The sequence below is a fragment of the Kryptolebias marmoratus genome, linkage group LG10 (assembly GCF_001649575.2).
Source record: "Kryptolebias marmoratus isolate JLee-2015 linkage group LG10, ASM164957v2, whole genome shotgun sequence".
NCBI lineage: Eukaryota > Metazoa > Chordata > Actinopteri > Cyprinodontiformes > Rivulidae > Kryptolebias > Kryptolebias marmoratus.
Genome location: NC_051439.1, coordinates 9,179,046 through 9,193,176, shown reverse-complemented (window position 1 = coordinate 9,193,176; position 14,131 = coordinate 9,179,046). Strand labels below are relative to the sequence as shown.

Sequence of the window (14,131 nt, the reverse complement as noted above, 5' to 3'; positions counted from 1 at the left end):
CCCCTACCACATCAGTTAGGTAGACTGGGACTTGGTAAAGTATCAGATGATGATGAAGCCAAACTTCAGTCCAAAACATGGGGTTAGATCCTTTAAAGTCTGACACTGTCAAAAACATTCTCTATCAAAAATCTTCAGTGTAAAAAAATAAATAAATCTGTGCCAGCACACCAGCTAATGGGCACTTCACTTAGGAGCTTTTGATTGTTATCCTAAAGTTCAATCGATCAAAGAACTGACATCAACTCCTACTTTCTGCTGCTTTCTCAACACAGACTCAGCCAGACTTACCTGATCAGGTTTCTTGATACAGAGGCAAGAAAAACTAAATGGTGTTTAATTGGTCTCTCTGAATGTCGGAATTGTAATGACAGAGGAAAAACAGCAATATTACAGTGGTTTGTTTTTCAGACAGAGGTCTTCTCAAAAGGTATTGATCTGGTGCTGTTTGTTAAAATAGTGTAGAGCGAGCTAATGAGTATACGATTATCTGTCAAAGTGTCATTTGTTAAAAATGACACTAAAAGTGCTGATCTTTAAAACAATAATCTGGACAAGACATGAGAAACTTGGGGATTAAACTGGACACAGTATTAAAACCAGGGAGCGCACATAAAAGAATGCTACTTATTGCGAATATTGAATTGCGATTGATTGTGCAAATTGTTAAAATTTCCCACAGGGGATAGTACATCTCAACCCATTCCTGCACTAGAGTTATAAACATGTTTCTGGCAACTGAGCCGAACTGGCAGTGCAGGGATCTTTGTTGTAGTGATATGAGGGATGTTTGGAATTTAATCATATTTATCTTCTTGAATGTAACAAAGAAATCATTGCTGGCAGTTCAACATGCTAATAAAACTATTCTTTTAATTTGAAATATTAACACATGTAGTTTCTTTGCTTGACAACTTCAACATCCCATCATCACTGAATCAACAATGGATGGTCCTTTAAGGATACAACAACACAGTGTCATCATGAAGCATTTAATTTATTTACAAAACTAATACTTTCTGGTGTATTAAAACTGAAAAATTAATTTAATGCTCATTTATAATTGTTATTTTTGGGCATAGTTTTTGACTGAAAACTAAAAATTGTCTAGAGAATCTACATCAGCAACTAGAAAAGTTGTTTATGCTATAATTTTAGTCATTACTGTGAAAAAAATTTAATCTATGCTACAATTTGATGAAGGTTTACTATGTCGGTTTTTTTTTAAAGCTAATATAGTTAGCTTTTTTTAATGTTATAAAATATGTACCACGTGGAAAGGCAAAAGTATTCACACAGCAATTTTTACTGTGTTGATAAATTAAAACAACTTCAGCAACCATATAAAGAAAGGTTGTTGTCTTTTCGTTCCGGGCTTTTGGACATTCAAGCAGAGGCATGACATTTTTATTTTAATAAACTTGTAAATTAATGTGTAGTTTGACAATGTGTTTTAGGAAGAAAGTATTGCATTTAGACTCCATGTCCATGTTTAAATTACTGCCTGTCACTGAGTACAAAATGTTTTTCTCAGGATATTCTTAATTTTAATAATCGATCTATCAATTAAAGATTAGTAATTAAAACAATTAAGTGCTCCAACTGGGATCAAAAGGATTTTTGCAGTTATCTTTCTAAGCTTAAATCAGATTCCAGCATGTCATTATGATAGATAAGAATCCAACTAGGAGAGGATAAGGTGAAAGACTTGAATGATGTTACTTCCAAATCCAGATAAGGTCAAAGCTATAAAAATGAAGAAAGTCGAAGTTAATGGTGGAGACAGGGAAAGAATCTTTACTAAGGTCAAGAGTTGTGGAAGAATTATGGGAGGAAAAGTTAAAGCAAAGTACACACCATCTCAGCTTTCATCTTTTTACTGAAAGGTCTCAGGTAGCAAAAAAATGTATTAGAATAAAACAGAGGTTTGGGGAGAGGCTGGAGTAAAGTCAATCTCAAAAAACAACTCAAACACTGCAACAACTCAATAAAAAATAAAACCTACCATGACGTCATAACCATGTTCATTTAAATCATTTATGGAGCAGTAGAAATTTAAAAAAAAAAAAACACATCAATTATTTGTGTGATTACAGGTACAAGGTGTGGTTTCAGTTGTTTTGTCCTCTTCATTTACTTTTCTAATAAGCATGAAATTAAAATCAAGCTCATTTCTTAGTATTACTCACAGCTCATGGATCATTCGAAGACAATCAAAGTATCTCCATTAAATTAAAAGGTATTTAATTTCTTTATCTGTATTAAAAACTACACGTGTCAATTATAACAGCTGGAGTAAAACTAATTTTTTTTTAATTCCATTTTAATTAATTCAGTTTCTTTATTTCATTTTTGTGTTAAACCTAACTTGTCTAACCTTTTTTTCCTCCTTTTTGAAATTTAATTTTTAAGCTTTCACATTTTACCACAGTTCAACAGAAACCATACCAGGTTCTTCTATTCACCACAACTTGACCTGTTGCTAAAAAGGACCCAATGTAGTGGCAATACAGGACTTCAGAACCAGTCATTTCCTGTCCAACTGTGTAAACAAAAGGGTCTGGGAGAAATAAAAACATGTCACCAACATGTGTGACACTGACTCCTTTGGACCTACTGTGTAGTATAACTGGTTTATGAAAAAGATTGTAAAAAATTAGCCTTTTTAGATGTCATTATTATTATATTGTTTGTTTGTTTTGCCTCTGCATCATAAAAATACATACAGGTAATAGAAAATGATAAAACAACTGCATAGTTTTCAGCTCCATCCAGACATTCAGTCCTTAACTTCCAATGAAACATTGATAGTGGTTTTGATTAGCAGACACTGAGCTTGTCTCCTAACTCAACACTCTCTTGAGGACTTACTTTTGGTTCTCATTTACGTTTTTTTTTTTCTCTGACGGCTGTTTGAGGCCTGTCAGACTGAAAGACTTAGAAAAAAGGTCAAGTCAGAGATCTGGGAAGTTATTCTGGACCCTGTCCAAACTGCTAACTGTCAAATTTGATAATACTGTGCTACAGATCATTACTAGTCTCAAAGTGTAGCTTCAGTCAGCTTTTATTAAATGCAAAAAAAGCATACAAAATAGGCGAATAAGATGAGACACAGTGCAGTATCAAATTCAGCTCTCCACATCATTTCACAGAAAGCAGCTGGACTCAGTTGGGCTTTGATGGCCAAACTCTCCTTGTAGATAAATCCATTCTCTTAAAGAGACTTAAAGTCAACTCAAGATGCACAAGCTCAGCAAAACCATGTGCCCCACTTCAAAATCAATACCGGTGGCTTTAAAATGATACAAGAATCATAAGGCTCTGCGAGCACATGCCCATGGAATCTGACACATCTCTGATTTCATTACATCCGATGGTATCAGTGCAGCTATAATTTATTTGAGTCCCTTGGAGAAAGGAGCACTCTCCCATTTCTTTTAAATCTTACTGCATATAAACAGAAAACATATAGGAGCTTTATATGACTAGGTATATTTTTATAAGTGGCTTCAATAAGATCATGACAAGCACACTAAAGCCCAGACATGTAATGTACTCTCTTCATATCTTATAAGTTCATAAATAGGTGTCGCCAACAGTCTTTTAAAGTGCTCATTCACAACCTTAAATAAATGAATTCTGCTAAACTTTTATATGTATTGCCTTAAACTATACAAGACGTAAGCTCTGCTTCATAAAAGGATGAGGTAGCTTTAATTTATCATGCGCTGACAGAACACAGAAAGCAGCTACTGTAGCAGGAGGTGAGAAACTTCAGAAGAAGCATATTGTAGATACACTTCCATAAGATGACAGGTTGCTACAGGATGTGTCGCACCGTGCCGATAGGTGTGGAAAAAACAGCATTCATAATCTAATGCACTGTCTTTATTGTTTTGTAACCTCAAGCTGGTGGGAGAGAGCTGAACATATGGAGCTGACAGGGCATCAACAATGAATGAGTATGGAGAATTATTAAAACTGTCTACTGTGAAGAAATAAAACAATTTATTGAACTAAAAGCAGTAAAACAATAGATTACACTACGTATTTTTATGCCTTTTCATTAAAATCTGAAAATGTTCAATAAAATAAAATATGGGGAGGAAAGAAAAAAATAAATGAACATTCATTTTGATTTATGGTTACATGGTCAAATTCAGATCAGATTGCTCAGGTTTTATTAAGAGGCCTTGCCCCAAAAGTCTAGAAAATTGCTTATTTTTCCTGTTCTGTAGAGTTAGCGTTTTATTGTTGCACATCAGAGAAGTAAAGCATCAAACAGAAGGGAAAAATGTAAAAGACTTGGTACACACCATCTATAGATGTTAAATGGGCAGTAAAGTGCTTTTTTAATTATAAATAGATTTTTTGTTTTTCTTTAGGATTCCTAGAAAGAAATTCATAAATCAATTTTATGCATTTTCTCTCATATCCTATTTATTAAAAGCACAAAGTGTTTCTGGAAAGCTATTAGATACATAAAAGATATATATTTACAGAAATGTAGCAAAACAAGATGAAAAATGTGTCATATTTATCAGACAGCATTAAATTTTTTGATGTTTATACACAAATATGATCTCAAAATATATCAAAATACATGTGAATCATTTGGGTCATTTGAGCAGCTCTAATCTCTATGAATAATGTTTTATTTTATCATTTCTTCTAAAATATTCAGATCACAAAACTAAAGCCCTTTTCACACAGCAAGCTGAGTCAAAGTACGTAGATTAAAAGTGGGCTTGAAATTGATCCACAGCTTTTTCCAAATCTGAGCCAGCCACAGTTTCTATAGACCCTAACTGGAATATGTGTCTAAAATGGGATGCAGTGCATGCAGGAAACCACTGCCGTCACTCCCCTAATGTCACAATGCCAGCTCGCTTTTTGTGAGCACACACTGATGTGGCATAGAGCTGCTTCTGTGTCGAGTATCACAGGATACAAACAGCAGCAGCTTAACAAGAACATCTTGGTTACATTAGGGAAGCACAACAAACATGGAAAAAAAACCTACGGTGTAGTGAAACATCTGGAATCACAAAGTGATGGCAGAATGTCAATAAAAGCGCAATAAGATAACTTCTAACAAAATAATCCTTAGTGTTTGGCCCAGAAACAAGACATTTTTCCTCTCTGTATTTTCAGAAACTACTCCATTATGCAGTGGAGAGTCAACTAGACTGAGTAAAGTTGGTTATTACATAATCAATTGGGAACGCTCCCACTTTAACAAGAACACTGTATCAGCTAATTATATGGATGGCTGATTATTATGAAGCCATGCACTTCATTTTTGCACAAAAGCTTTTTTTTGTATGTCGTTCACCTTTTTTCACACTGTGTAGAGCAAAGAAGGGTGTGAGGTACAAGCATTGTTTGCATTAAACAAAAAACTGAGAATATAATTTATTTTTCCTGTCCAGATCTTTGGCCTGTTAATGAGACAATATTTATGGGCAGAAACTACCCAGTATCAAAAAACACAAATAGTCTCAAATAATTTCTTCCTTAATGGTCACAATACTTCATCTATCCAGATCATTTCCTGCTGGCTTTGTTGACATTTCCATAACACTCAGGAACCAGTGCACACTACAGTAACCAACCCAGATGAAAACCTTCACTTTAATAACTTATATCAAAATAACAGAAAAGCCTAAAGGTCTTCAGATCATGAATAATTACACCTAGTTCTGGACTAGTGAGTGGAGACTGGGAACATGGCTTCTCTAAGTTATTTCCTACAAAGACAAAATATTTACATTTTTATTATGACCAATGCTTCAAAAACCAGTCTTATTGTTAAACAAATCCTGCCTGATTGAAAATGGCACAATAATTGTACACATTAACACTTAAAATATGTATGAAATAGCAAATGTCAGTGTCAGTTTTCTCAATTTCTCCAGTACGCTGAAAAACAACAAGGCTGACAAAAGTGCTGTTAGTTAAAAACAAACAAAACTATTGTTACACCCATGTCTACAAGCATCCATGCTTAACTGAATATTGCTTTTTGAAGTCGAATATAATCTCAAAGTATGCAAAGTGTCTTAAAAGAATAAACTCATGTTTTGTTTTGTCTGGTGTCCATTTTCAATCTTCTTTCTTTGTCCAGTGTTACAAGAACAAGGAACCCTGGGGAGTCCCGCAAATCAACAACAGTGAACTTCTTCTACGACAACAACAACCAGACCATACAGTTTCTGTTGGAAGCATCGGACCGTTTTTATTCCCTGTGGATTTTTGTTTTAGTGCTTTGTAACAGAAAGATGGTAATATAGTTTGCCTCGAACATTATTTGTGGGATCTGCTGATGTTTTTGCCGACATATTCAGCAGAACAACAAATTTGTGTGTATGGTTTTCCATGAGCAAAGCTAATACAAAGTTTATGCTCATCATTCTCAGTCGCACTGAAAGACATTGCATGCAAAACCTGAAGTCAAGTACCTTTTATGTCTTTTTATCTGGCTGTGCACATCATTTCTGTTGACTCACACACTAAGCAAGTGGCACAAAATAAAGCAGGAAGAGCAACGGGGAGGAGTCTGCAAGAGTTTATTTTCATATATATATATATATATATATATATATATATATATATATATATATATATATATATATATATATATATATAATACCTAAAAGGTACAAGAAATGTTATGTAAACTTCAAAAACCGCTTAGAATTTAGGCAGACAAATCAAAATTGTGCAATCATATTTTTCTTTAAAGCATCAACAAAGGAAAAATAAGTGTCTCCGCCTGCTATTGTTCAAAACTGAACCTGGCACGTTCTGGCTAACGGGCACTGCCATGTTGTATTTTTGGAGCTAGAGTCTGTAGTTGGGATGAATGCTGGAAGCTCTGCCTACTCCTAAACCCTAACACACACACATAAAATCAATGTTTTTTAAGCCATAACACTTCCGTGTTAAGTTCCTGTGTCTAATATACTGTATGTTGATGGTATAAAGAGAATAAATACTTCCTTTACAACTTCTTCTAGTGTCATTCCTGTTGTGTTTAAGTGTTATGACAGTAGTAGTATAATCCCACTATTACAGGGGGAGCTGAGAACAAAAATTCGCACATTCTAGTGTTGTTTGAAGTGCTATTTTGATAGAATTCAGAGTTCAGTCACAACAGAGAGAAGTGACTGGTTTGTGTACAACCAGCACTATGAACAGAGTAAAAAAAAAAACACTGGGGAATGCACCAGTTTTCAATCATACACACTCAGAGACATGTCACATGTACACTCTGTAGACCGGATAAAACAGGCTTCCCAACTCTACAGGAGGAGACATTGTATGCCTAACCCCACAAACGTGTAAGGTCTACTAGCAGAGGACCTGAGACTTTAATCTGTCAGCTCCACCTGCTGTGTGTGTGTACGTGTGTGTGTGTGTGTGTGTGAGAGAGAACTGTTTGAGTGAGAGTGTGACAGAGATAAAAAACCAAGGCCAACTTATTGCATATCACTGTGCTTCCGTCACACATTTTCTTTTGTCTACATTAAAATTTAGTAAAATAAAATAAAATGGGGGGGGGGGGTCAAGCTTTTTCCACTAGGGCTTTACAAGCACTTTAATAATCAGTTATCAAAGGCCTTGTGTGGATGCCACAGCAGTGGGCACAGCTCCCAGACAAATTTTGAGCTCACTGAATCTATGACAGGGAGCTGAAGCCCCATAGGCAAGTACAATAAAACAGATTTTTATTTTTTAAAAAAACTATTTCTGCCGACATTAGATTAAGTATGTTGAAGCAGTCCTCATAATCAGTTTTTAAACCAGCAAACTACATGATGACTCGTCTAAAGCCATTGGTGAGCAGGATAAAAGTAAAGAACAGAGCTCAAATGTCAAACCAATATCTGTGCACATAAGCAGTCCTCAAAGAGGCATTAGTGGACTGTATCTGTATGAGTGGACTGTTCTCTTCTCTCTGTAAATGTGGACAGGCCAGTATCAGTCACTACAGTTATGCAACATTACCAAAGGCAACAATTTCCATAACAGAACACCCCAAGTCCCAAACAGAAGCACTGTGGATCAGTGTTGTTATAAGATTAATGGTCATAAGGACTGAACGAGTCCCTTATGGTCCAAAAGCCCTTAATGTGGGACATTTAACAGAGCAAGTTGTTTCTCAAATGACAGTCTAACAAAGCTCATACAAGTTTTAAAGATGGCAGCCTCTGTCTAAAATTACAAATGTAAACTAACACACAAAATAACATGTCTGCATAAACATGTCCTCCTTACTAGGGATGGGCTTTGTTATCTTGTTTAAAATACCATGAAAAAAAATTGCATGATAATAATTAGTCATCCTGTAATTTTAACCATTTAAAAAAAACACTAAATTTTGAGGTTCCTCTGGTTTAAATTCCTTATAAATGAGATGTCAGGACATGGAGGGGGCGGGGCTTCTTCAGTAAACCCCCTGTATGCAGTCAGAAATTTAATTACAAAAAACAGATGATATTGAAATTTTATATTTTTATCATTTATCGTTATCACAATAAATACCAGAAAAATGTGATGAAGTCCATATTGCCAATCCTTACCAAAAACTATGCCATCCTGGCTTGAAGTTTTTTTTTTTGTTTTTTTGAAACACGCTACAAACATGCAGGCTTTAACAAAAACTTTAGCCAAATTGCAGAAAAAAACGTTTGATTTAGAAACATCAACATGGTTTCTGTTTTTTGTTTTTTTAATGCACACCCCCAAAGCTACTAATGTGTAATAGTTATAATGTACAGAACAATCATAGAACACAAGGATAAAAAAAGAAAAATAATGAGAACATGTTGGATGTGGAGAATAAAGAGAGGGGGGGTGAAAAAGTAAACATGTTTTCCTTCCAGATCAGAAAAATGAAAAGAAAACTCGGCAGACTAACAGGCTACCTCCAGTGAATCCTCCCAGTGTCTTAACTGGCCTCACATCTCGCCTGCCAAACATTCTGTGGGCGGTCCAGTGTTGCAGTTCGAACATACAGCTATAAAGGAGCCACATGAAGCCCAGTGATCAAAGAGAAATCTCACAGGCTGATCTGCTCTATGGTTCTGGCATTGCTCCAGCATTCCCGTGTGTCATCAAGACCCCTGAGGTTGTTTAAGGCGTTAACATGTGTTTCTGTGCAGACCTATGTGTGCATAAGATCAAGCATGTCTTTGAAATCTCAGCACATAGCTAAGTATGAGGAGGGTTTAGTTATGGAGCAAATTTCTACCGATAACTCAAATATTATGCATAAAAAATGACAATTTTATGTGCAAGCGGATTTGCTTCATAGTGATTACATTTTAGTTGTAGTGTACTTATGTGCAAACGGTTGTAACAGTTCAGACATGATGTTACCTTCCACTGTATGCAGTTTAATTTCTCCTTGTGGTCATGAAGAACTAAGAACAAAATAATGACAGAGGGAGGGAATAATCCAGCCTGACTCCTAATAACATGATGATGATTAATGTTTAGCATAATCAGCAAGAGAAGCAGGCAAAAATAAATAAATCTCTTTAGTCAAGCTTTGCATTGTAATAATAAATATAGCTTGAATTTCACATGGTCCTAGTTTTGTTCTCACAAAACTCACAACGCAAATAATCCTTGATAAGCAAGTTTAATCATAGCTTCTGGTTGAAATTTACCATCTAAGCAAACTCAAAGAACAAAAATGCACCAGTTTAGCCAAAACACACCAAACAGATTAAAAGAAACACAAAAACTATAGCAGCCTTGTTTAATTAAACTCAGATGCTTTTGAATTAAATCTCAAGTAACAAAGAGGTATTCAGTGCATCTCAGTTCACTAACGCAGAGAATTCAGGGATCTAAATCAGTGTCTGTTGCCAACATAAGACTGATTTCCAAGCTTTCACCCTGAAGCCAAACACCAGTCTGCTAAGTCAGCTGAACCAGCCTTGGTTGTTTTTTTTTCTGGAGCCACATGTTATTCTGACACAAGACGCGGCGCTCTCCAAGTGGCAGCTGTCCAGGCTTTTCTGTTTGTTTAACTGATAAATGCAGCTCTCACTGAAGACAAACAACTATGCATTCAACATAACAGACAATTCAAAGATTCACAGTCACCCACACTGAAAAGAGCTTTAAACTGAATGCTGTAGTCACCGGGGCAGTTGCATAACATCCACATTACATGTATGGGAGAGAAGTGTTTTGTTCTGAGCCTATTTTAAAAACTGCTAGTACAAGACTTCCAGATTTGTTGAAATTAATTCCAGACTTGTCATATTCAGTCAAATCTGATGAGAGTACTTTAGCTATGATCCAGAATTAGAGGAGAGTTGATGTCCTGGTGTTTCATCCTGGCTTACCGCTCAGCTCGAGAGCAAAGCACTTGCAGTTGTCTGTACAGTTCAGCTCCTCACACTGTAGGCTTCCTTTAGTAATGACATCCCACAGATTACATAACTCAGCCACTGCAAGGCCCTCAGGCCTGGACTATCTGCTACTGTAACCACAAGACTGTCAGAGACCCCATCCCCCCTCTTATAGTCACACAAGTCTCATTTTATCTCAAACATTCAGGGAGTCGAGTGTTGGCTGGTTTCAGACTTCCCTACACACAAAAATGCTCGTTTTTAAATCAGTTCAAAGGTTTTCTGGATGAAAAAGAACCTCAATACAGTGAACTTTACGACAGCGTTTCTCTTCACAATTGTAACACCACGTGCATTACAAAACCTTAGCTGAGTCAGGAGATTCTTAAAATGGAAAACCTGAGAAACGCACAGCTTCAAAAGATCAATAAATGTGAGCAGTTTGGTGGCGCGCCTTCTTGATTTGTTTTACAGCACTGTGTAACATCCAATCCTACACTTAGGATAGTTAAAATGGCAACAAAAAGCAGAATGGTTCTTCTTTAAAATGGCTGTATCATGTATAATATACTTTATGTCTTTAATGTATGTTTTGTTTCCCCCTGGTCAGGAGATGGGTTTAGTACTGCATGAATGCCAGCTCTATTAGTCTTGAGGAAAAAAAAGAAAAGAGTTCCTTGAAGTCTTCATAAATCCTTGGTAAAACAATATAGAAACGACATCCATTCATCTGGGTTGTAAAAATGACAAATGGAGTGAGAACACAAAAGTCTACAGTCCATTTAGTCAAACATTAAACCTTTCCATCCTTACAGCCCATGAGTGTAACAAAGATTCATAAAAATAGGTCCCTATAAATACTATACTGATGGCAACTTCTGAGGCAGTTCAAATGGCTCCTACTGACAAGTCTCTCAGGGACTCAAACATAAAAGAGTTATTGTATTGTGTTAAATTAATTGGATGTGGTTTTGTATGCTGCTCAATAAAACTATATATAATGTAAAGTTAAGGTTTCCTTAACTCTGAAGTGTCATTAGAAGGTAGTGTAACAGCTTTTGTTACACATGGCTGTAATAAAAAAAAAAAGTGATGGCTGCTAAGAAGAGAACTGCCTTAAAGAGGAAGACAAGCAGCCGGATCAGCAAAAAAAGTGTGGTTTTTGTTTTAGGCAAAAAAAATTCAGATTGGGACACTTTTTTATTGCTGTCTGAATGTAGGCCCAAGACAAGAAAATGCAACAAGATGAACTAGAAAACTTCCTGTATCTTTCCTTTTTTTGCCATTTCAGTAAACAAGTTTTCAACATACTGTGTCAAACCGTGCATAAAAAATAGATGAACGTTTTAGACACACTTAGCCCATAAAATGTAATGTAACTGTAAAATGCTTTATTCCCTTCCTTTTAAATGCTGATACTTTTATTTAAAAAAAAAAACTACAGAGAAATATCCAGCAGAATTAAAGATTAAGCAGATTTTCAGAACAGGAATTAAACCGGCAGCTCATCACTCAAGGCCAATCATTTAATGTCATCTCTTTAAAATGATAATGAATAGGCAGTTAGATTATTCTGACACTTGGATTTTTGGAGCATTGATATTGAAATTAGACAAAGGGGGACAAAATGCTGCTGAAGATGTTATCAGACAGGCATTACAAAAAGTGAATATAAAGTAATAATAATTTCTACATGAAAGGAGAAATGACTCATCAAAAGCCCTTTGAAATAACTGCTCTCTGAAACCTGAGGGTAATTTGTGACTTTTGAAAATAAATAGTCTGTGTATCTGCAGGTATAACCAAGTGTGGAGCAGCTTCACCACTACGAGGCAATCTTCATATTGAATTAACGTATATTGAAGTGGTAAATTCAGAAACTTGCTGGCACTGGAATTAATAGGCTCTAAATGTTCCCTGAATGAAAAATGTGTTTGATTCAATGAACAGGCAATACATCAGCTAATCTTCCATCACAAACATAAATTAAATATTAGATGTCACTCAGCTAATTCTGACTAATGTTGGATGTTTTGTGTGAACACACTGCTGTAACACTGAACCACCTGTTTGTTTTGTGTTTATTACCAAAATGGGACCAGCCCGACTTGAAGAGGTCATGTTTTGCACCAGTAGGGCTCAACCCATGTGTGAAAAGGGATATTTAAATTAAAGATAAAACTCAGTAATCCATTTAAAAACTGATGCTCAGCTTTAAATTTACCCAGCATGGCATCATCTCGGCAGCATGCACAGTGTAAATATCAGTGGGAGAAATAATCAAGGACTGCATACACAAACCAATGAAAAAAACTCATTTAAATGTAAACAAACCACTGAAGGAAAAAAAGGTTCTTCATTTGTTCTCACCTGAGAGGCAGATAAAAGTCATGTAATCTCCTTGACCACCTGTGGCCAAAAAAGGTATCTTCTTCTTTGTCCTGCGCTTCACTTGTACAGCAACGAGCATCCTCTCATCGTGAGGCGTGAAGAGCTCCTTGTTGATGACCGACTTGGCACTCATCTCTGATACAGGCAGGAGAAGACTTCACTGGGGAGGATGAGAGTAAACAGAAAATAAGCAAAAACTAAATCGGTTGAGTCACAATGAAACATGTCAATCAGCCAGTAAAGTTGCCTGTATTTTTAAATTGGACTCATTAACAATTTAAATTTATAATATGTATAATATGCAATCAAGTCTTTTATTCTAATTCATGACACATTGTCATAATTAGTGTAAGATTTATGTTATGGCTATTTTTGTGTTGTGTGACGTTGGCCATGCTTAAGCCTAAAAGGAAATTTGTACCAGATGGACAGAAGTTCCTTTGAGGTAGACCTGCTATCTTGAAGGCCCAAGAGTGTGATCGACTCCAGGTCACGGAGAGCTCGACCTCTAAAAGTCACAATCTAATCAGGCCGTGCTCGAGTCCAAACATATGTGCCAGAAGAAAAACACTAATTGAAATGTTTCTGGCAAAGATTTGTTTGTAAAACTGACATAACAGTTCAGGTCAGATTCTGGACATTTGATCAGTTTTTTCTAATATTAAAGAAACAAATGTGCACAAAACATTAGCTGTTTTTAAGGTGTGTTGCTGTGCATGTCATACACACAGCTCGTGTGTAAATGTAACCACCTCTGAGTCAGAAACATCTGAGAGCAATCAGGCAGGCACCAAACAGAAAGCCATCAAAGGAATCTCTTTACTTTCTGAAAGCACAACTGAATTTGTGTGATTTTTCCTCCTGTGTACGGGGCCTTAAAACACAGACGGGGAGTAAAAGGTTCCCTCATCATCTCCCAGCAGTATTTCTGTTTCGCAGCCATCACATTCCATACTGTTATATTGTTTTGCCAATGTTCTGCTTGGAAGCACTGCCACTCACAGAAATGAAATGATTGAAGCTGAAACTATTTAGATTACCAGTAAGTCTGGCTGACACAGAACAGTAATCGCGTTTCTATTATTACAGGCCAACATCTACTAGTGAATTTGTTTCTTAGAGACTGAGAACACACATAGGAGACTCAGCAATATGTCTGCTACAGTCAGGGAATAATGTGCTTACTTGGCCAGACTATCTCCAAGAGCTGGACACAGTCAAAAAGAAGTGGGTTATTCTCGCCCAAATGCCCCCATGAGGCCAATGGATCCTAATTATCGTCTCAGCCGCACACATTTATTAGAGACACATAAAAGCTCCCATCCACATACCACAAAGGACACCTTACTGCTGATGAACCGACGTGTCAG

At 36.2% G+C, this 14,131-nt stretch overlaps 1 protein-coding gene across 2 annotated transcripts in view; it reads right to left on the bottom strand.

Moving 5' to 3' along the window:
- Positions 1 to 14,131, bottom strand: part of stxbp6 (syntaxin binding protein 6 (amisyn)) — a 44,353-nt gene extending 30,222 nt beyond the window's left edge. For both annotated transcript variants that reach the window (XM_017419307.2, XM_017419317.2), the window contains exons 1-2: positions 14,121 to 14,131; positions 12,741 to 12,921 (exon numbers count right to left, since the gene is read on the bottom strand). In XM_017419307.2, coding sequence (XP_017274796.1) covers positions 12,741 to 12,894 — 154 coding nt within the window. In that variant the 5' untranslated portion in view covers positions 12,895 to 12,921; positions 14,121 to 14,131. The remainder of the gene's footprint in view (positions 1 to 12,740; positions 12,922 to 14,120) is intronic.